At 47.1% G+C, this 22,594-nt stretch overlaps 1 protein-coding gene across 4 annotated transcripts in view; it reads left to right on the forward strand.

Moving 5' to 3' along the window:
• BBS2 (Bardet-Biedl syndrome 2) overlaps positions 1 to 18,329 on the forward strand; it is a 240,030-nt gene extending 221,701 nt beyond the window's left edge. For 3 of the 4 annotated variants that reach the window (XM_063945436.1, XM_063945435.1, XM_063945437.1), the window contains exons 12-18: positions 920 to 1,091; positions 3,184 to 3,313; positions 3,717 to 3,848; positions 3,933 to 4,070; positions 10,632 to 10,744; positions 16,348 to 16,496; positions 18,071 to 18,329. In XM_063945436.1, coding sequence (XP_063801506.1) covers positions 920 to 1,091; positions 3,184 to 3,313; positions 3,717 to 3,848; positions 3,933 to 4,070; positions 10,632 to 10,744; positions 16,348 to 16,496; positions 18,071 to 18,177 — 941 coding nt within the window. In that variant the 3' untranslated portion in view covers positions 18,178 to 18,329. Of the gene's footprint in view, positions 1 to 919; positions 1,092 to 3,183; positions 3,314 to 3,716; positions 3,849 to 3,932; positions 4,071 to 10,631; positions 10,745 to 16,347; positions 16,497 to 18,070 lie in introns of those variants that run through there. The other variant, XM_063945438.1, reaches the window with a different exon arrangement.
• Positions 18,330 to 22,594: the final 4,265 nt, after the last annotated feature.

The raw sequence follows: 22,594 nt of genomic DNA on the forward strand, positions 1-22,594 counted from the left end.
CTTGTGGGCAGATGCATTGTTGTGATGCAGAAAGGCACTGCATGTCTGGTGTCTGGAAATTTCAGCACTTGCGGCAGGCATTGATTGGTGTACTAGTCCCCAGTGACTGTGCGCTGCTGCACGAGTAGTATGGTAGCTACATGACAAATCTTGGACACTAAAACAGCCAACGTCTGCTTGGCCATGCTGTGCTCATGTTGGAACTTCTTGGCGGCACACCCCAATCTGGGGCCCACTGGGCCGACTGTTGTTTGGTCTTGGGTTGAAACTGTAGATCCAGGATTCAACGCCACTGATGATCTCCTAGACAGAGTTTGTGCGACCTCCATCAAACCTGGCCAGCATGTTGCAGCACCAACTCACCCGAGCGTCCTCCTTCTCTCGAGTCAGCTGATGGGGTAACCAGTGTGCAGACACCTTACTCAGGCCAAGCTTTTCATGTAGTATAAAGCAAATGGATCCCGATGTGAGGCCTATCGCCTACTCTAACTAGGTCACGGTCACCCTGACATTCACTCAACTATGGACCACACAGCATCAATGTTGTCCTCGGTGATGGTGTACACAAGTTCTCCTCATCTTCTGGGGACCGTCTCCTGCACTAAAATTCTGCAAATCACTCAGACACAGTGGTTTGGGATAGTGCTTCCTTCCCAAAAGCAGCTAGCAGATCACTCTGCAGTGCTGCGTATATACGGTTCTGTGCCTGGACATCTCACAAGAACTTTAGTAGGAGATTACAGTTCAAAACCAGACAGTCAGATTGTGTCTACCTATGCACTGCACATCCAGAAACTTATTGCACACCCCTCGTATACATGTTGGCTACAGTTGAACTGTGATGTTACATACAACGGAACTGTGCATACTGTATATTAGGTTCTTATCTATTTTGATGCCAATGGTTTTATATCCCTAGATACTATTATCCGTGCAGTGCTCATCTTCGCTGAGGGAATATTTGAAGGTGAGAGCCATGTTGTACACCCCAGTGTTCAACACCTCACTGGTCGGATTCGAGTTCCCATCTGCCCCCCTAAAGATGTCCCTGTGGATCTTCATATTAAGGCGTTTGTGGGTTACAAAAGCAGGTGAGATTACTATATGTCACTGTTCTCCTTGTACTGCAGACTCATGAGATAATGTTTGTGATAGTTTTACAACAGGCCTGAACCATTTGTCACTGGGCAGTGTAAACCAGTTGCCTGATGTTGCAATCAGAATTGTCCATGTTACTATTGCCTATGTTACATTTGGGATTGAAGTGCATTAAGTTCTGGGGAGTCACTATTGTGGAAATTTGCCAAGGTGCACCCGATTAGCAGTAACGTGCCCATGGAAATGATTAGAAAATGAGCTTTCACATATGGGTATGACAAATGATACTTTAGGTCATGGATGTCAAACATATGTTATTAAGAACTACAACTCAATGTAGGAGATTCAAATGTTTGAAAAGTCGGTTGGGTGTCTGTTTTTTCCTGTGTATTAGATAGAAAAAACAGACTCCCAACTGACTTTTCAAACATTTGAATCTCCCCCAATATACAGTCCCAACAGATTAACTCTTGTTACTTCATTTGGATAGTGTCTACTCCTGGGAATACTGATTAATTATTTCCTGTGGTGGTATGTATTTATGATGCATTTACATTAATTTAGTGCGCCATACCATGTTTTATTGAGCTAAATGTCGACAGAACTTATACATGTGTTTTATTCTTTTGAAACTGATGCTCTTAGTTGCTGAAGTCATTGTGTAAGACTACATGTGGATATTACTGTACAAATGTAAAGTAACCTGAATTTTACTCTTCATGTTTTATGGGTTTTGCATGTTTCTTTAGCCCCATTACCACATGCATCAGCCTGCAGCTCCCAATAGCACACTGCACAGGCCTATGGACCTTTTCAGGACAGTGCACCAGTTCATCCGTGACACCTTCTAGCAAACGGCACTGGATATGGTATTAGCCCCTCAACAGTACATACAGCAGCATTCCCCATCATTAGTATAGTGCACCAACCTGTGCTCCCTGATATTACTACACCACTAGCCTTTGGACCCCATGTCACAGTTTTCCTGCCTATAACTCTAATAGCACATTGCACCAGCTGTAATACTAAATATCACACTCATTAGCCAGTGGTGCTCAGTCATGTGCTGCACAAGCCCTTGGCCTTCGTAGCGCACTAGACCTGGCTGCTGTGTACCTCAGTGACAATCTGCACTAGCCTGTAACATCAATAGCACTGTGTTCCAGCCTGTAGTCCCTAATTACACATTGCACCAGCCGGGATACGGTCATTAGGTCCACCACACTTAGGTTGACCACTATTGGTCGACACACATTAGGTCGACATGGTCACTAGGTCGACGTGTACTAGGTCAACATGGAAAAAGGCGACATGCATTTAAAAAAAAAAACATTCTTAATTTTTTGAACTTTTTCATACTTTATGATCCACGTGAACTACGATTGGGAATAGTAACCTGACACTTTGCCCGAAGCATGGCGAGCGAAGCGAGCCATGTGAGGAGACACGGTGCACTAATTGGTGTTTCCCGTCACTTTACGATGAAAATGACACAAAAAAATGTAAAAACCCCGCTCATGTCGACCCTTTTCTGTCGACCTATTTCAGCTGTCGACCTAGTCACTGTCGACCAATAGTGGTCGACCTGATGCATGTCGACCCTATGACCCATACCCGCACCGGCCTATAGACTCCATAGTACAGTGTTCCAGCCTGTAGCCCTCATAGCACAGTGTACCAGCAGGTGGCACTACACTGCATTGCTAGGAGGCATTACAGCTTGTACCCAGCAGTACTATCTTGTGATATTACAGCAGTCAGAGCTGCTCACTGACTGATGTCACCGGCTGTTGCAGCAAATACTTTTATATTGTGTATTAAAAACATATTTAATGTCTCCTGTCACTCACCTGCAGCTTTTCAATGTATATATGGCCCAGGGAGAGGATGGGAAAATAGTGCAGGAGGTGTACAATAGGGTGCTGAGAGAGCAGGAGTTTTATCACTTGACATGTATCAAACAGACTGTACTCATAATGCAGTGATTCCATATACTTTATTTACAGTAAGTGCTTGCTTTCATGATCCTCTAAGATACCCAGTTAAATAAGAGATAATGTTATTTTTGTTTTGCTTTTTTGCTAGCGTACAGTTCCATGTTTTTGAACTGACAAGGCAGCTTCCTCGCTTCTCCATGTATGTTCTTACCAATGCTACCTCTGTACCAGAGCCTTCCAGCCGTGTGACCTTCACCATCAGTGACCGCGTTCAGAGGGTGAGTGCAGTGCTATGAAGTGCAATTTGGAGGCAGCCATTGTGTGGGCAAAACAGCTATTCTTGAGGCTTCAGGATAATTGTTCACTAGACCCCAACGACATCACTGGGACCAACTGAATTAATGGTCTGAATCTGACCATGTGACGATTACAGATGGTTCCCAAAGTGGATACCGTGGGGCACTTGCAGCGGTGCCATGGGTTGGTGGTCCAGGGCCAAACCAATTATTTTTTTATTGTTGGACATCCATGGTGCATGAATTAAGCTTTATTGTTGAGCTGTTGGTAGGTAGGTAGGTAGGTAGGTGTGCTGGGAATATGAGCACTGTTTTGTAGAAGCTGGTTATAGGTTTTATCTATTTCTTAACACTTTATTTGTTGTTTTGCCCTTTCTTGTGGAAGGTTGTCCTTTGGCTGAACCAGAATTTCCTGTTGCCGGAAGACACCGAGGTTCAGAGTGCTCCATTTCAAATTTGTTTTACTTCTCTTCGTGATGCGGGAACCCTTCTCATTAACATGAAACCGAATGGAGAGGTAGAGGCTTCCTCCCATCATTGCACCTTATTATTACCTGTATGAGGTTTGTCTATTGTTTAACATATGTCCTTATCTATGCAGATTACAATACGCACAGACGACATGGATCTAGCTGGGGATATTATTCAGTCATTGGCCATGTTTCTGGCTATGGAAGACCTGCCTGTAGAAGCTGATTTCCCTAAATACTTTGAACAGCTCCGGAAGGTGCTAGTGCAGGTGAGTTAGAGGTTCTACCTTACTACTGTGTACTAAAGAGATGTTCCCACCATACCTGTACATTGTGACCTACATACTGCGATGTAGTATAAAATTGGTATCCTTCTATGGCACAATTACCCACAACAGATTCAATGGGCTTATTTGACTGTCAACTGAAACGCCAAACGCCTAGAACTGAACGTAGAATGAATATTGTTATTGCCAAAAAAAAAAAAAAAAAGATCCCTACTGTACATGTGGCAGGGAATATAGATTGTAAACTGCACTGGGGCAGGGACTGATGGGAGTGGCCAAATATTCTCTGTAAAGCGCAGCGGAATATGGGTGAACTATATACATAACTGGTACTAATAATAAATAATTTATGGCTGAGACAGTCCTTTATCTTTTCTGGTGTCTTACATACATATAGATACGTGAAACATTTATACTTTTTATTTTTTCTCTAACGTCCTAAGTGGATGCTGGGGACTCCGTAAGGACCATGGGGAATAGCGGCTCCGCAGGAGACTGGGCACATCTAAAGAAAGCTTTAGGACTATCTGGTGTGCACTGGCTCCTCCCCCTATGACCCTCCTCCAAGCCTCAGTTAGATCTCTGTGCCCGAACGAGAAGGGTGCACACTAGGGGCTCTCCTGAGCTTCTTAGTGAAAGTTTTAGATTAGGTTTTTTATTTTCAGTGAGACCTGCTGGCAACAGGCTCACTGCATCGAGGGACTAAGGGGAGAAGAAGTGAACTCACCTGCGTGCAGAGTGGATTGGGCTTCTTAGGCTACTGGACATTAGCTCCAGAGGGACGATCACAGGCCCAGCTTGGATGGGTCCCAGAGCCGCGCCGCCGGCCCCCTTACAGAGCCAGAAGGCAGAAGAGGTCCGGAAAATCGGCGGCAGAAGACGTCCTGTCTTCAACAAGGTAGCGCACAGCACTGCAGCTGTGCGCCATTGCTCTCAGCACACTTCACACTTCGGTCACTGAGGGTGCAGGGCGCTGGGGGGGGCGCCCTGAGACGCAATAAAAACACCTTGGATGGCAAAAAAAATGCATCACATATAGCTCCTGGGCTATATGGATGCATTTAACCCCTGCCAGAATCCATAAAAAAGCAGGAGAAAAGTCCGCGAAAAAGGGGCGGAGCCTATCTCCTCAGCACACTGGCGCCATTTTCCCTCACAGCTCCGTTGGAGGGAAGCTCCCTGTCTCTCCCCTGCAGTCACTACACTACAGAAAGGGTTAAAAAAAGAGAGGGGGGCACTAATTAGGCGCAGTATTAACTATACAGCAGCTATAAGGGGAAAAACACTTATATAAGGTTATCCCTGTATATATATAGCGCTCTGGTGTGTGCTGGCAAACTCTCCCTCTGTCTCCCCAAAGGGCTAGTGGGGTCCTGTCCTCTATCAGAGCATTCCCTGTGTGTGTGTGCTGTATGTCGGTACTTTTGTGTCGACATGTATGAGGAGAAAAATGATGTGAAGACGGAGCAGATTGCCTGTAATAGTGATGTCACCCCCTAGGGGGTCGACACCTGAGTGGATGAACTGTTGGAAGGAATTACGTGACAGTGTCAGCTCTGTATAAAAGACAGTGGTTGACATGAGACAGCCGGCTACTCAGCTTGTGCCTGTCCAGACGTCTCATAGGCCGTCAGGGGCTCTAAAGCGCCCGTTACCTCAGATGGCAGATATAGACGCCGACACGGATACTGACTCCAGTGTCGACGGTGAAGAGACGAATGTGACTTCCAGTAGGGCCACACGTTACATGATTGAGGCAATGAAAAATGTTTTACACATTTCTGATAATACGAGTACCACCAAAAAAGGGGTATTATGTTCGGTGAGGAAAAACTACCTGTAGTTTTCCTGAATCTGAGAAATTAAATGAGGTGTGTGATGATGCGTGGGTTTCCCCCGATAACAACGGATAATTTCTAAAATGTTATTGGCATTATATCCTTTCCCGCCAGAGGTTAGGGTGCGTTGGGAAACACCCCCTAGGGGGGATAAAGCGCTCACACGCTTGTAAGGGCTCTACCTTCGCCTGAGATGGCCGCCCTTAAGGATCCTGCTGATAGAAAGCAGGAGGGTATCCTAAAAGGTATTTACACACATACTGGTGTTATACTGCGACCAGCAATCGCCTCAGCCTGTATGTGCAGTGCTGGGTTGGCGTGGTCGGATTCCCTGACTGAAAATATTGATACCCTAGATAGGGACAGTATATTTTTGCCTATAGAGCATTTAAAAGATGCATTTTTATATATGCGTGATGCACAGCGGAATATTTGCCGACTGGCATCAAGTCTAAGCGCGTTGTCCATTTCTACCAGTAGAGGGTTATGGACACGTCAGTGGTCAGGTGATGCGTATTCCAAACGGCATTTGGAAGTATTGCTTTATTAAGGGAGGAGTTATTTGGGGTCGGTCTTTCAGACCTGGTGGCCACGGCAACAGCTGGGAATTCCACGTTTGTACCCCAGGTCGCCTCTCAACATGAGAAGACGCCGTATTATCAGGCGCAGTCTTTTCGTGGACAAGCGGGCAAAAGGTTCCTCATTTCTGCCCCGTGACAGAGGGAGAGGAAAAAGGCTGCAGAAATCAGCCAGTTCCCAGGAATAGAAACCCTCTCCCGCCTCTGCCAAGCCCTCAGTATGCGCTGGGGCTTTACAAGCAGAATCAGGCACGGTGGGGGGCCCGTCTCAATGAATTTCAGCGCGCAGTGGGCTCACTCGCAAGTAGACCCCTGGATCCTTCAGGTGATATCTCAGGGGTACAAATTAGAAATCGAGACGTCTCCCCCTCGCCGTTTCCTAAAGTCGGCTTTACCGATGTCTCCTTCTGACAGGGAGACAGTTTTGGAAGCCATTCACAAGCTGTATTCCCAGCAGGTGATAATCAAGATACCCCTCCTGCAACAGGGAACGGGGTATTATTCCACACTGTTGTGGTACCGAAGCCGGACGGCTCGGTGAGACCGATTCTAAATCTAAAATCTTTGAACACTTACGTACAGAGGTTCAAATTCAAGATTGAGTCACTCAGAGCAGTGATTGCGAACCTGGAAGAAGGGGACTACATGATGTCTCGGGACATCAAGGATGCTTACCTTCATGTCAAAATTTACCCTTCTCACCAAGGGTACCTCAGGTTTATGGTACAGAACTGTCACTATCAGTTCAGACGCTGCCGTATGGATGGTACACGGCACCCCGGGTCTTTACCAAGGTAATGGCCGAAATGATGATATTCCTTCGAAGGAAGTGAATTTTAGTTATCCCTTCCTTGGACAATTCCCTGATAAGGGTAAGATCCAGGGAACAGTTGGAGGTCGGTGTAGCACTATCTCAGGTAGTGTTGCGGCAGCACGATTGGATTCTCAATATTCCAAAATCGCACCTGGTTCCGACGACGTGTCTTCTGTTCCTAGGGATGATCCTGGACACAGTCCAGAAAAAGGTGTTTCTCCCGGAGGAGAAAGCCAGGGAGTTATCCGAGCTAGTCAGGAACCTCCTAAAACCGAGCCAAGTCTCAGTGCATCAATGCACAAGGGTTCTGGGTAAAATGGTGGCTTCCTACGAAGCAATCCCATTCGGCAGATTCCACGCAAGAACTTTCCAGTGGGACCTGCTGGACAAATGGTCCGGATCGCATCTTCAGATGCATCAGCGGATAACCCTGTCACCAAGGACAAGGGTGTCCCTCCTGTGGTGGTTGCAGAGTGCTCATCTTCTAGAGGGCCGCAGATTAGGCATTCAGGACTGGGTCCTGGTGACCACTGATGCCAGCCTGCGAGGCTGGGGAGCAGTCACACAGGGAAGGAATATCCAGGGCTTATGGTCAAGCCTGGAGACATCACTTCACATAAATATCCTGAAGCTAAGGGACATTTACAATGCTCTAAGCTTAGCAAGACCTCTGCTTCAAGGTCAGCCGGTGTTGATCCAGTCGGACAACATCACGGCAGTCACCCACGTAAACAGACAGGGTGGCACAAGAAGCAGGAGGGCAATGGCAGAAGCTGCAAGGATTCTTCGCTGGGCGGAAAATCATGTGATAGCACTGTCAGCAGTATTCATTCCGGGAGTGGACAACTAGGAAGCAGACTTCCTCAGCACGACCTCCACCCGGGAGAGTGGGGACTTCACCCAGAAGTCTTCCACATGATTAAAAACTCGACAGGTATTGCGCCAGGTCCAGGGACCCTCAGGCAATAAGCTGTAGACGCTCTGGTAACACCGTGGGTGTACCAGTCAGGGTATGTGTTCCCTCCTCTGCCTCTCATACCCAAGGTACTGAGATTGATAAAATGGAGAGGAGTAAGCACTATATTCGTGGTTCCGGATTGGCCAAGAAGGACTTGGTAACCGGAACTTCAAGAGATGCTCACGGAGGATCCGTGGCCTCTACCTCTAAGAAGGGACCTGCTCCAGCAAGGACCCTGTCTGTTCCAAGACTTACCGCGGCTGCGATTGACGGCATGGCGGTTGAACGCCGGATCCTGAAGGAAAAAAGGCATTCCGGATGAAGTCATCCCTATCCTGATCAAAGCCAGGAAGGATGTAACCGCAAAAACATTATCACCGCAATTGGCGAAAATATGTTGCGTGGTGCGAGGCCAGTAAGGCCCGACGGAGGAAATTCAACTGGGTCGATTCCTACATTTCCTGCAAACAGGAGTGTCTATGGGCCTGAAATTGGGGTCCATTAAGGTTCAAATTTCGGCCCTGTCAATTTTCTTCCAAAAAGAACTAGCTTCAGTCCCTGAAGTTCAGACGTTTGTAAAAGGGGTACTGCATATACAGCCTCCTTTTGTGCCTCCAGTGGCACTTTGGGATCTCAATGTAGTTTTGGGTTCCAAAAGTCACATTGGTTTGAACCACTTAAATCTGTGGAGTTAAAATATCTCACATGGAAAGTGGTCATGCTGTTGGCCCTGGCCTGGGCCAGGCGCGTGTCAGAATTGGCGGCTTTATCCTGAAAAAGCCCTTATCTGATTTTCCATTCGGACAGGGCGGAATTGAGGACTCGTCCTCAGTTTCTCCCCAAGGTGGTTTCAGCGTCTCACCTGAACCAACCTATTGGTGGTGCCTGCGGCTACTAGGGACTTGGAGGCCTCCAAGTTGCTAGACGTTGTCAGTGCCCTGAAAATATATGTTTCCAGGACGGCTGGAGTCAGGAAATCTGACTCGCTGTTTATCCTGTGTGCACCCAACAAGCTGGGTGCTCCTGCTTCTAAGCAGACTACTGCTCGTTGGATTTGTAGTACAATTCAGCTTGCACATTCTGTGGCAGGCCTGCCACAGCCAAAAATCTGTAAATGCCCACTCCACAAGGAAGGTGGGCTCATCTTGGGCGGCTGCCCGAGGAGTCTCGGCTTTACAACTTTGCCGAGCAGCTACTTGGTCAGGAGCAAATACGTTTGTAAAATTCTACAAAATTGATATCCTGGCTGAGGAGGACCTGGAGTTCTCTCATTTGGTGCTGCAGAGTCATCCGCACTCTCCCGCCCGTTTGGGAGCTTTGGTATAATCCCCATGGTCCTTACGGAGTCCCCAGCATCCACTTAGGACGTTAGAGAAAATAAGAATTTACTTACCGATAATTCTATTTCTCATAGTCCGTAGTGGATGCTGGGCGCCCATCCCAAGTGCGGATTGTCTGCAATACTTGTACATAGTTATTGTTACAAAAATCGGGTTATTATTGTTGTGAGCCATCTTTCAGAGGCTCCTCTGTTATCATGCTGTTAACTGGGTTCAGATCACAGGTTATACGGTGTGATTGGTGTGGCTGGTATGAGTCTTACCCGGGATTCAAAATCCTTCCTTATTGTGTACGCTCGTCCGGGCACAGTATCCTAACTGAGGCTTGGAGGAGGGTCATAGGGGGAGGAGCCAGTGCACACCAGATAGTCCTAAAGCTTTCTTTAGATGTGCCCAGTCTCCTGCGGAGCCGCTATTCCCCATGGTCCTTACGGAGTCCCCAGCATCCACTACGGACTATGAGAAATAGAATTATCGGTAAGTAAATTCTTATTTTTTTTAATAACCAATTAACTTACCCCTACAAGTATATTTTTGGAGTGTGGGAGGAAACCGGAGCACCCGGCGGAAACTCATGCAAGCATGGGGAGAATATACAAACTCCACACAGTTAGGGCCATGGTGGGAATTGAACCCAAGACCTCAGTACTGCGAGGCAGTAATTCTAACCATTACACTATCCATGCTGCTCTTTTCTGTATTTTCCTTTGCCTTTTACTTACATCCCATTATAAAATTCCCCATAAAATGTATATATGCAGCTATTTCTTGAACCTTTTTAGATACAGGAGGCATGATGCTAACATACATAGGTTTTCCCCTATACATCATATCACCCCATAGTACTGATATGTGCAGGGCAGTACAGAGGAATAGCATGAGTATATTGGTGTGGTTCCTTATGTGTGTGGATTGGGGGCATTTCCTAAATGGTCCTGTTCTCCAAATGTGAAAATATAATGTAAGGAAAACTCTGTGTGATACAGCTTTGTGTGCTATCTTGTGTCCTGGACAGGTAGATGACTCCCACTCAGTGCATCAAAAGCTAACTGCAGACATGGCTGATCAGTCTAACCTGATCCGCAGCATGCTAGTGCAGGCCGAAGATGCTCGCCTCATGAGGGACATGTAAGTCTCTGTTTATGATGTATTAGCCGTAGTAGTACATCAGATGCTTCCTGTTGTTCTACTACAACTTCATCTACCTTTCCTGCAATCTATGTCTATCTATAGCAATAAGCGGCATATACCAGATAAAGAATAATATAGCAAACTTAGCAGAGTAACAATAGTAATCATTCGGGTATGGGTCGTTGGGTCGACACAACTTAGGTTGACAGTCATTAGGTCGACCACTATTGGCCGGCAGCGTCGCTAGGTCGACGTGGTCATTAGGTCAAAAGGTCGACATGAGGTTTTTTTTACTTTTTTTGGTGTCGTTTTCTCCGTACAGTGACCGGGAACCCAATTAGTGCACTGTGTCCCCTCGCATGGATCGCGAACTTCGGACAAGGTGCCTCGCTGCGCATGGCACAGGTTACCGTTCCCAATTGTAGTCCACATGGATCGTAAAGTATGAAAAAGTCCAAAAATTTTAAAAAATGTGAAAACCTCATGTCGGCCTTTTGACCTGTCGACCTAGTACATGTCGACCTAATGACCATGTCGACCTAGTGACTGACTACCTAATGCATGTCAACCTAATGACTGTCGACCTTAGTGCTGTCGCTCTAATGACCGTATCCCAATCATTCCTGTTTCACATATATGCTAATTTAGACAACCCGTTATCTGCAATAGCATTCCATTTGCCTCCACCCTGACACCCCTCATAAATAATCCTTGCCCCTTTCCATCCGCTGGAGGGACACACAGGGTGGTGCCCTACACCACCATGACACAAGAGTGTGCTCGGCCCTCCTCTCAGATGTAAAGCTTTGATAGTGGTCACATTTTGTGAGGGAGCATGAGGGTAGGTGGCAAAAGCAGTCTGCCAAGATGTATACCTGGGTTACTATGGGAGCAGAGGTGATATAATTACAGTGAAAAAAGCTTTTGGGTCTGTTCTCTATGGGTCTCAGATCTGATTTGCAGTGCTGCAGATGTGGAGCTCCTCAGGCAGCGCTTCAGCTCCTATTATGGGACTGTCAGGAAGTACAATGACGTGTGTTTTTCATCATTATATGAGCCAAGTATACCATGTTCTGCTCATTTCCTACTACTGTTCTTATTTAATATGTTGCTGGGCATCCTAGAATTTGCATTTGCCGTGGTGGAATCTGGTATTGTAAGTGACTGACCACCTGCTGCTTGTTGTGGATAGGTCTATCCATTATGCTGAGTATGTGGGGGGTTTTTTTGTACAGATGTGTCCTCATACATCCAGCCTCAATACGCCATGCAGCGCAAGATGTCTGGAGCAAGTGAGCCGCCAGGTCCTGTGCAACTCTGTTAACGTCGGGTGTCTTTTTTGCTGAAAAAAGAGTCTTATTCGCAGCGTAATGCGACTAGGACGCATGAGGAGGCTGTGTTGATTAATTTGATATGACACCTGTATATTGTGTGTGACTGAGTCTGTATATAGAGCAGAACAGAACTTGGAAAAAAGCTGTAGCTGCTACATTGTGGCACTTCATATACAGATTCAGAGATTAAGTCACACACAGATATACAAGTGTCACATATCCAGTTAATCAGCACAGTCTCCTTGTGCCTCCTACTTGCTTTGCACTGAGAACAAGACGCATTTTCAGCCAAAAAAAGACGCCTGGCGCTGGAAGATTCGCACACAACCTGGCGTGCCAAAAGGGCTGTTTGGCGTGACTAAGATAGGAAACCTCCACACAGAATAGCGCACACAGAGAATACTTATAGTTTGTTAGATGAGTCTCCCAATGATCTCTCATAGGATTTATATAACCTCAAAAAGGAGACAGAAATACAATATAGTGTTATATCTTTATAACATTTCTTATAAATCTTTATTAGGAAACTCGTACCCTTGAATTTGTCTACCAGGTTGGTGATAGACAAAAAAGCACATCTGAGACTCAGGATTATTTCATAGGGTTCCTCCTTTTAATGAACCTTCCTTCAGAACCTTCCAACAATAACTCCTCCGGATTTCACATGTGAAAACAAAAAATCACCGCCAAAGTGTAAAACCATAACATTTATTTTCACCGACAGAAACAAAAATTAGCCTCCAACCCTTATAGGTGGTCTACTAACAACAAGTAAACAAAACAGCTTAAAATAGGCCAAGTTGTTAAAACTGCAAACACAGGACTCCTACCAGATGGAATGGTCTACCATATAGAGTAGACTTTATCGCACTTTAAACCAAGGATCACCACCAAGGATGAGGGACTGTTTTCCAGGGACGCCTGAGGTCTTTCTAGTAATCCTGCGATACTAATTTTTATTTCTGTCTGTGAAAATAAATGTTATGGTTTTACACTATGGCGGTGATTTTTTGTTTTCACATGTGAAATCCAGAGGAGTTATTGTTGGAAGGTTCTGAAGGAAGGTTCATTAAAAGGAGGAACCCTATGAAATAATCCTGAGTCTCAGATGTGCTTTTTTTGTCTATCACCAACCTGGTAGACAAATTCAAGGGTACGAGTTTCCTCATAAAGATTTATAAGAAATGTTATAAAGATATAACACTATATTGTATTTCTGTCTCCTATTTGAGGTTATATAAATCCTATGAGAGATCATTGGGAGACTCCTCTAACAAACTATAAGTATTCTCTGTGTGCGCTATTCTGTGTGGAGGTTTCCTATCTTTGTCTGTTCTAAATTTTTGAAGTGTTGGTGGAACTTCATTTCCTTCATTAAGAAAAGTAGCCACATGTGCGCAATTGTGATTTTCTGCTTTAATTTGTCCAGTGTTTGGCGTGAGTGCAGCACAGATTTATAAGGACACATCTGTATACTCTCTGGAAAATCATAAACAAAAATATTAAATAGCTTTTGATCCGAATATTTTTTAAAGCTGCCAATAGAGTGTTGTGTGGTAATAAATGTCCCACCTTATTATATGTGCATGTACTGAGAGCAGGGCCAGTATTTACTAAAAATCCAAGTTTGCCCGATTTGTGTTTTTTTTTCTAAGTCCCAATCCGGGAATTCACTAAGCACCAATCTCGGCAGTGTTTGGACTATTTGTAATGGTTTGAATAACAGCGTTCACAAATACGAATGAATAGACCATCGGTCAAACGCGGCTGTTATTTCATAGAATACGGGCATTCACTATTCATTCGTATTTGGGTGTTAGTTTCTGAGTGCTCAAGTGCGGGTCTGTTTTTTTTCGATTCGTTAAAAAAGCAGCAATAAAATAGACCTGCTTTTTCCAGTCGAGTTTGGATAACCATGCACTGATCAGTGAGATCTGTGCATGGTTATCTATGGGAAAGGGTCTGTTTAGTGTAAAAACGGGGAAAAAAATTGCGTGGGGTGCCCCCTCCTAAGCATAACCAGCCTCGGGCTCTTTGAGCCGGTCCTGGTTGAAAAAATATGGGGGGGGAAATGACAGGGGTCCCCCATATTTAATCAACCAGCACCGGGCTCTGCGCCTGGTCCTGGTTCCAAAAATACGGGGGACAAAAAGCGTAGGGGTCCCCATATTTCTGAAACCAGCACCGGGCTCCACTAGCTGGGGAGATAATGCCACAGCCGGGGGACACTTTGATATCGGTCCCTGCGGCCGTGCCATTAAAACCCCAACTAGTCACCCCTGGCCGGGGTACCCTGGAGGAGTGGGGACCCCTTCAATCAAGGGGTCCCCCCCTCCAGCCACCCAAGGGCCAGGGGTGAAGCCCGAGGGCGGCGGATGGGGGGCTGATAGCCAAGTGTGAAATTGTGAATATTGTTTTTAGTAGCAGTACTACAGTAGTGTGAATATTGTTTTTAGCAGCAGTACTACAAGTCCCAGCAAGCCTCCCCCGCAAGCTGGTACTTGGAGAACCACAAGTACCAGCATGCGGTGGAAAACCGGGCCCGCTGGTACCTGTAGTACTACTACTAAAAAAATACCCCAATAAAAACAGGACACACACACCGTGACAGTACAACTTTATTCCATACATGCACACCAGCATACACACATACTTACCTATGTTCCCACGAGGCTCGGTCCTCTTCTCCATGTAGAATCCTAGGGGTACCTGTGAAAAAAATTATACTCACAAAATCCAGTGAAGAATCCGGCCTTTGAATAATCCACGTACTTGGCAAAAAAAAACCCACGTAAACCCGACCACGCACTGAAAGGGGTCCCATGTTTACACATGGGACCCCTTTCCCGGACTGCCAGGACCCCCCCTGACTCCTGTCAAAGAGGGTCCCTTCAGCCAATCAGGGAGCGCCACGTCGTGGCACCCTCCTGATTGGCTGTGTGCTTCTGTAGTGTCTGTCAGGCAGCACACGGCAGTGATACAATGTAGCGCTTATGCGCTCCATTGTAGCCAATGGTGGGAACTTTGCGGTCAGCGGTTGACCGAAAGTAACCTCACCGCTGACCGCAAAGTTCAGTGCGTGGTCGGGTTTGCGGTTTTTTTTTTTTTTTTGCCAAGTACGTGGATTATTCAAAGGACGGATTCTTCTCTGGATTTTGTGAGTATAAGTTTTTTCACAGGTACCCCTAGGATTTTACAGGGAGAAGAGGACCGAGCCTCGTGGGAACATAGGTAAGTATGTGTGTATGTTGGTATGCATGTATGGAATAAAGTTGTACTGTCACGGTGTGTGTGTCCTGTTTTTATTGGGGTATTTTTTTAGTAGTAGTACTACAGGTACCAGCGGGCCCGGTTTTCCACCGCATGCTGGTACTTGTGGTTCTCCAAGTACCAGCTTACGGGGGAGGCTTGCTGGGACTTGTAGTACTGCTACTAAAAACAATATTCACAATTTCACACTTGGCTATCAGCCCCCCATCCGCCGCCCTTGGATGGGGGGGACAGCTTCGGGCTTCACCCCTGGCCCTTGGGTGGCTGGAGGGGGGGGGGACCCCTTGATTGAAGGGGTCCCCACTCCTCCAGGGTACCCCGGCAGGGGTGACTAGTTGGGGTTTTAATGGCACGGCTGCAGGGACCGATATCAAAGTGTCCCCCGGCTGTGGCATTATCTCCCCAGCTAGTGGAGCCCGGTGCTGGTTTCAGAAATACGAGGGACCCCTACGCTTTTTGTCCCCCGTATTTTTGGAACCAGGACCAGGCGCAGAGCCCGATGCTGGTTGATTAAATATGGGGGGACCCCTGTCATTTTTTACCCCATATTTTTTCAACCAGGACCGGCTCAAAGAGCCGAGGCTGGTTGTGCTTAGGAGGGGGGACCCCACGCAATTTTTTTCAGATTTTAAAAGACTTTAATAAACTTTTTAAGGTACACAATGAAGCCCTGCACGGATCTCACAGATCCGGCCGGGATTCCTTGTGTTTTTTCAGGCAGTGTTTTAGTCATCACTCCCGTAAAACACTGCCTGATATTCCGAATCACATCGACATCGGAAAAAACGATTGTGCAAAACTCGGCAGCTTAGTGAATGATCGTATCAGGATTCAAAAAGTTGCAGTAAAATGCACCCGATACCATTCGAGTTCAAACACCCTTCAAAACGGCCAAAACACGAATATTTGTAAATATTGCCCCTGGTCTCTTCTGATTACTACTGGACTTTGCTACGCTCTTTGCTGCGGGTTTACGGGTATTTTCTCTTAACACAGAAAGAATATGAAGAAGCGCTATGCAGACCTCTATGACCTCAACAGAGACCTTATAAACCGTTACAAGATTCGCTGTAACAATCACGCAGAACTCCTGAACAATCTGAAATGTGTTAATCAAGCCATCCAGAGAGCAGGGCGGTTGCGAGGTAAGTCAGACGCAACCGAGGTCTAGTTAATATTTGTAGGAATATTGAAGCAATCTGTGACAGGTAAAATGCTTTAACCCATAGTAAACAGTTTGACCGTTCTCATTTTGTACATGGTACTAGAAGAAGTGACAGCTACAGTAGATTCTGATTTAGATGGAGATGTATGAAGCCATGGGCTTAACGTAGACTTAATTGTTAGCGCCGGAAGGGTAAGCTAACTGGTGCTGTGACAGGGAATCTCTAATAACCGCACGCCAATGGGATCGGTTTAGGGCAGATCATCAAGACCTCTTTTCAGAGAGGCAGTTGTGGCACAACTTATACGACTTGTGATGTCACTTGTAGCAGCTGTCTGTTAGTTGAACCCAGGTATTTAAAGGTATCCGCTTGTTCAATGATGTTTCCATCTAGGTTTAGCTGCACATTCGTAGTTCCAGTAAAAATGTACTGTCTGCATTTACTTGTAAGCCAAGCTTTGCTGCATTTGTGCAGAACTTATTTAGGATGTTTTGGGCACCTTGCATGTTTTCCGCTATAAAGACGATATCATCAGCATAGACCAGATCTGTGAGGGTTGTATGTTTGTCAGTACCGGTGCCCTTTTCACTTAAAGTATAGAAGTTACCCAAAGCAACCAATCCGATTCTACCGGTATGGTGCGTACACACTAATGATATTGGGGGTCATTCCGACCCGTTCGCACGCAGCGGCTCTTTGCTGCGGTGCGAACGGGTCGGAAATGCACATGCGCGGCAACGCCGCCGCCAGCGACAAATGTGATCGCAGCAGCGATCACAAGAAGATGGACAGGCGGGAGGCGTTCCGGGGCGGATACTCACCGTTTTCCAGGCATGGTGAGTCCAGCGCAGGCATGGCGAGGCATTTGGAAGGCGGATGTCTGACGTCAGGACCGGGACCTTCATCGCTGGATCCGTCGCACAGGGTAAGTAGCTCTTACCCTGGTCTTGTTTTGCAGGAAACTTTTTTAGCATAGCAGGGCTGCACAAGCGTTCACAGCCCTGCTATGCTAAAATACACTCCCCCATAGGCGGAGATTAGTTGATCGCACCAGCAGCAAAAAGTTGCTTGGTGCGATCAACTCGGAATGAGGGCCATTGTGTACAATGTGCCTGATTTGGACACATTGTTCACGATATTGTCCAGTGTGTATACACTGTCGGTGACAATGCACGCTCCCACGTGTCGTCAGCGACCTGCTCCGTCGGACGTGCATGCAGATCCGACGGCCGATATCGCTAGCGAGGGCAGCATGGCCCCCACTCCCCCTGCCATCGTTTGTCGCTTCCGGCATCAAGTCCTGTCGCTAAAAACATTGCATTGTCCGAGAGTCGTTTAGTGTGTACATTGCATAAGTGTCCTGTATCTAGCACAGTCTATAAAATGACAGAAGCTGATGCTTGCTTTGGACAACTTCTCCACTTCATCTCTCTCCAAGACTTGATACATCCTGCCCTTAATGCCATGGGTTACAGCAATTCTAGTACAAGCTCTCCCCTCTAGGTAGGAAGGCATGTATTTGATTTATTATTATCTCCTGTCTTTCTTTGCAGTTGGTAAACACAAAGTCCAGGTGATCGCAGCGTGCAGGGATGCCATTCGTAGCAACAACATCAATGCCTTGTTTAGGATCATGCGTGTGGGCGCTACTCCTTCCTAGCGGAGCCACTCAGGATCCACAGCAATGTTTCTCCAGCTCACATGTAAACCGCAACGCTCCTAAAAGCTCTTAATTGTCACATTTTCTCTGACGTCCTAAGTGGATGCTGGGGACTCCGTCAGGACCATGGGGGATTAGCGGCTCCGCAGGAGACAGGGCACAAAACTAAAGCTTTAGGATCAGGTGGTGTGTACTGGCTCCTCCCCCTATGACCCTCCTCCAAGCCTCAGTTAGGTTTTTGTGCCCGTCCGAGCAGGGTGCAATCTAGGTGGCTCTCTTAAGGAGCTGCTTAGAAAAAGTTTTAGGTTTCTTATTTTCAGTGAGTCCTGCTGGCAACAGGCTCACTGCATCAAGGGACTTAGGGGAGAGAAGTTCAACTCACCTGCGTGCAGGATGGATTGGCTTCTTAGGCTACTGGACACCATTAGCTCCAGAGGGAGTCGGAACACAGGTCTCACCCTGGGGTTCGTCCCGGAGCCGCGCCGCCGACCCCCCTTGCAGATGCTGAAGATTGAAGGTCCAGAAACCGGCGGCAGAAGGCTTTTCAGTCTTCATGAAGGTAGCGCACAGCACTGCAGCTGTGCGCCATTGTTGTCACACACTTCACACCAACGGTCACGGAGGGTGCAGGGCGTTGCTGGGGGCGCCCTGGGCAGCAATGTATAATACCTGATTCTGGCTAAAAATACATCACATATAGCCCCTGGAGGCTATATGGATGTAGTTAACCCCTGCCAGGTCTCAGAAAAACGGGAGAAGAAGCCCGCCGAAAAGGGGGCGGGGCCTATTCTCCTCAGCACACAGCGCCATTTTCCCTCACAGAAAGGCTGGTGGGAAGGCTCCCAGGCTCTCCCCTGCACTGCACTACAGAAACAGGGTTAAAACAGAGAGGGGGGGGGCACTTATTTGGCGATATGTATATATATATTAAAATGCTATAAGGGAAAAACACTTATATAAAGGTTGTCCCTGTATAATATAGCGTTTTTGGTGTGTGCTGGCAAACTCTCCCTCTGTCTCCCCAAAGGGCTAGTGGGGTCCTGTCTTCTATCAGAGCATTCCCTGTGTGTGTGCTGTGTGTCGGTACTTGTGTGTCGACATGTATGAGGACGATGTTGGTGAGGAGGCGGAGCAATTGCCGGTAATGGTGATGTCACTCTCTAGGGAGTCGACACCGGAATGGATGGCTTATTTAAGGAATTACGTGATAATGTCAACACGCTGCAAGGTCGGTTGACGACATGAGACGGCCGGCAAACCAATTAGTACCTGTCCAGGCGTCTAAAACACCGTCAGGGGCGTTAAAACGTCCTTTTACCTCAGTCGGTCGACACAGACACAGACACTGACTCCAGTGTCGACGGTGAAGAAACAAACGTATTTTCCTTTAGGGCCACACGTTACTTGTTAAGGGCAATGAAGGAGATGTTACATATTTCTGATACTACAAGTACCACAAAAAAGGGTATTATGTGGAGTGTGAAAAAACTACATGTGGTTTTTCCTGAATCAGATAAATTAAATGAAGTGTGTGATGATGCGTGGGTTTCCCCCGATAGAAAATTATTGGCGGTATACCTTTTCCCGCCAGAAGTTATGGCGCGTTGGGAAACACACCTTAGGGTGGATAAGGCGCTCACACGCTTATAAAAACAAGTGGCGTTACCGTCTCCAGATACGGACGCCCTCAAGGAGCCAACTGATAGGAGGTTGGAAAATATCCTAAAAAGTATATACACACATACTGGTGTTATACTGCGACCAGCGATCGCCTCAGCCTGGATGGGCAGCGCTGGGGTGGCTTGGTCGGATTCCCTGACTGGAAATATTGATACCCTTGACAGGGACAGTATTTTATTGACTATAGAGCATTTAAAAGATGCATTTCTATATATGCGAAACTCTGGCATCAAGAGTAAGTGCGATGTCCATATCTGCCAGACGATGTTTCTGGACACGACAGTGGTCAGGTGATGCAGATTCCAAACGGCACATGGAAGTATTGCCGTATAAAGGGGAGGAGTTATTTGGGGTCGGTCCATCGGACCTGGTGGCCACGGCAACAGCTAGAAAATCCACCTTTTTTACCCCAAGTCACATCTCAGCAGAAAAAGACATAGTCTTTTCAGCCTCAGTCCTTTCGTCCCCATAATATCTGCCCAGGGATAGAGGTAAGGGAAGAAGACTGCAGCAGGCAGCCCATTCCCAGGAACAGAAGCCTTCCACCGCTTCTGCCAAGTCCTCAGCATGACGCTGGGGCCGTACAAACAGGTGCGGTGGGGGGTCGTCTCAAGAGTTTCAGCACGCAGTGGGCTCACTCGCAAGTGGACCCCTGGATCCTACAAGTAGTATCCCAGGGGTACAGATTGGAAATTCGAGACGTCTCCCCCTCGCAGGTTCCTGAAGTTTGCTTTACCAACGTCTACCTCCGACAGGGAGGCAGTATTGGAAACAATTCACAAGCTGTATTCCCAGCAGGTGATAATCAAAGTACCCCTCCTACAACAAGTAAAGGGGTATTATTCCACACTATATTGTGGTACTGAAGCCAGACGGCTCGGTGAGACCTATTCTAAATGGAGTCACTCAGAACAGTGATAGCGAACCAGGAAGAAGGGGACTATATGGTGTCCCTGGACATCAAGGATGCTTACCTCCATGTCCAAATTTGCCCTTCTCACAAAGGGTACCTCAGGTTCGTGGTACAAAACTGTCACTATCAGTTTCAGACGCTGCCGTTTGGATTGTCCACGGCACCCCGGGTCTTTACCAAGGTAATGGCCGAAATGATGATTCTTCTTCAAAGAAAAGGCGTCTTAATTATCCCTTACTTGGACGATCTCCTGATAAGGGCAAGGTCCAGAGAACAGTTGGAGGTCGGAGTAGCACTATCTCAAGTAGTTCTACGACAGCACGGGTGGATTCTAAATATTCCAAAATCGCAGCTGTCTCCGACGACATGTCTGCTGTCCCTAGGGATGATTCTGGACACAGTCCAGAAAAAGGTGTTTCTCCCGGAGGAGAAAGCCAGGGAGTTATCCGAGCTAGTCAGGAACCTCCAAAAACCAGGAAAAGTGTCAGTGCATCATTGCACAAGGGTCCTGGGAAAAATGGTGGCTTCTTACGAAGCGATTCCATTCGGCAGATTTCACGCAAGAACTTTTCAGTGGGATCTGCTGGACAAATGGTCCGGATCGCATCTTCAGATGCATCAGCGGATAACCCTGTCTCCAAGGACAAGGGTGTCTCTTCTGTGGTGGCTGCAGAGTGCTCATCTACTAAAGTGCCACAGTTATGCATTCAGGACTGGCTCCTGGTGACCACGGATTCCAGCTTGAAAGGCTGGGGAGCAGTCACACAGGGAAAAAATTTCCAGGGAGTGTGATCAAGTCTGGGGACTTCTCTCCGCATAAATATACTGGAGCTAAGAGCAATTTACAATGCTCTAAGCTTAGCAAGACCTCTGCTTCAAGGTCAGCCGGTATTGATCCAGTGGGACAACATCACGGCAGTCGCCCACGTAAACAGACAGGGCGGCACAAGAAGCAGGAGGACAATGGCAGAAACTGCAAGGATTCTTCGCTGGGCGGAAAATCATGTGATAGCACTGTCAGCAGTTTTCATTCCGGGAGTGGACAACTGGGAAGCAGACTTCCTCAGCACGACCTCCACCCGGGAGAGTGGGGACTTCATCGAGAAGTTGTTTCCACATGATTGTGCACCGTTGGGAAAGACCAAAAGTGGACATGATGGCGTCCCGCCTGAACAAAAAACTGGACAGGTATTGCGCCAGGTCAAGAGACCCTCAGGAAATAGCTGTGGACGTTCTGGTAACACCATGGGTGTACCAGTCGGTGTATGTGTTCCCTCCTCTGCTTCTCATACCAAAGGTACTGAGAATTATAAGACGTTGAGGAGTAAGAACTATACTCGTGGCTCCGGATGGGCCAAGAAGGACTTGGTACCCGGAACTTCATGAGATGCTCACAGAGGACTCAGGGCCTCTGCCGATTCAGCAAGTACCATGTCTGTTCCAAGACTTACCGCGGGTGCGTTTGACGGCATGGCGGTTGAACGCCGGATCCTAAGGGAAAAAAGGCATTCCGGAAGAGGTCATTCCTACCCTGGTCAAAGCCAGGAAGGAGGTGACCGCACAACATTATCACCACATGTGGCGAAAATATGTTGCGTGGTGTGAGGCCAGGAAGGCCCCACGAAGAAATTTAAACTCGGTCGATTCCTGCATTTCCTGTAAACAGGAGTGTCTATGGGCCTCAAATTGAGGTCCATTAAGGTTCAAATTTCGGCCCTGTCGATTTTCTTCCAGAAAGAATTGGCTTCAGTTCCTGAAGTCCAGAAATTTGACAAGGGAGTACTGCATATACAACCCCCTTTTGTGCCTCCAGTGGCACTGTGG

This window comes from Pseudophryne corroboree, chromosome 11 (assembly GCF_028390025.1).
Source record: "Pseudophryne corroboree isolate aPseCor3 chromosome 11, aPseCor3.hap2, whole genome shotgun sequence".
NCBI classification, from domain to species: Eukaryota; Metazoa; Chordata; class Amphibia; order Anura; family Myobatrachidae; genus Pseudophryne; species Pseudophryne corroboree.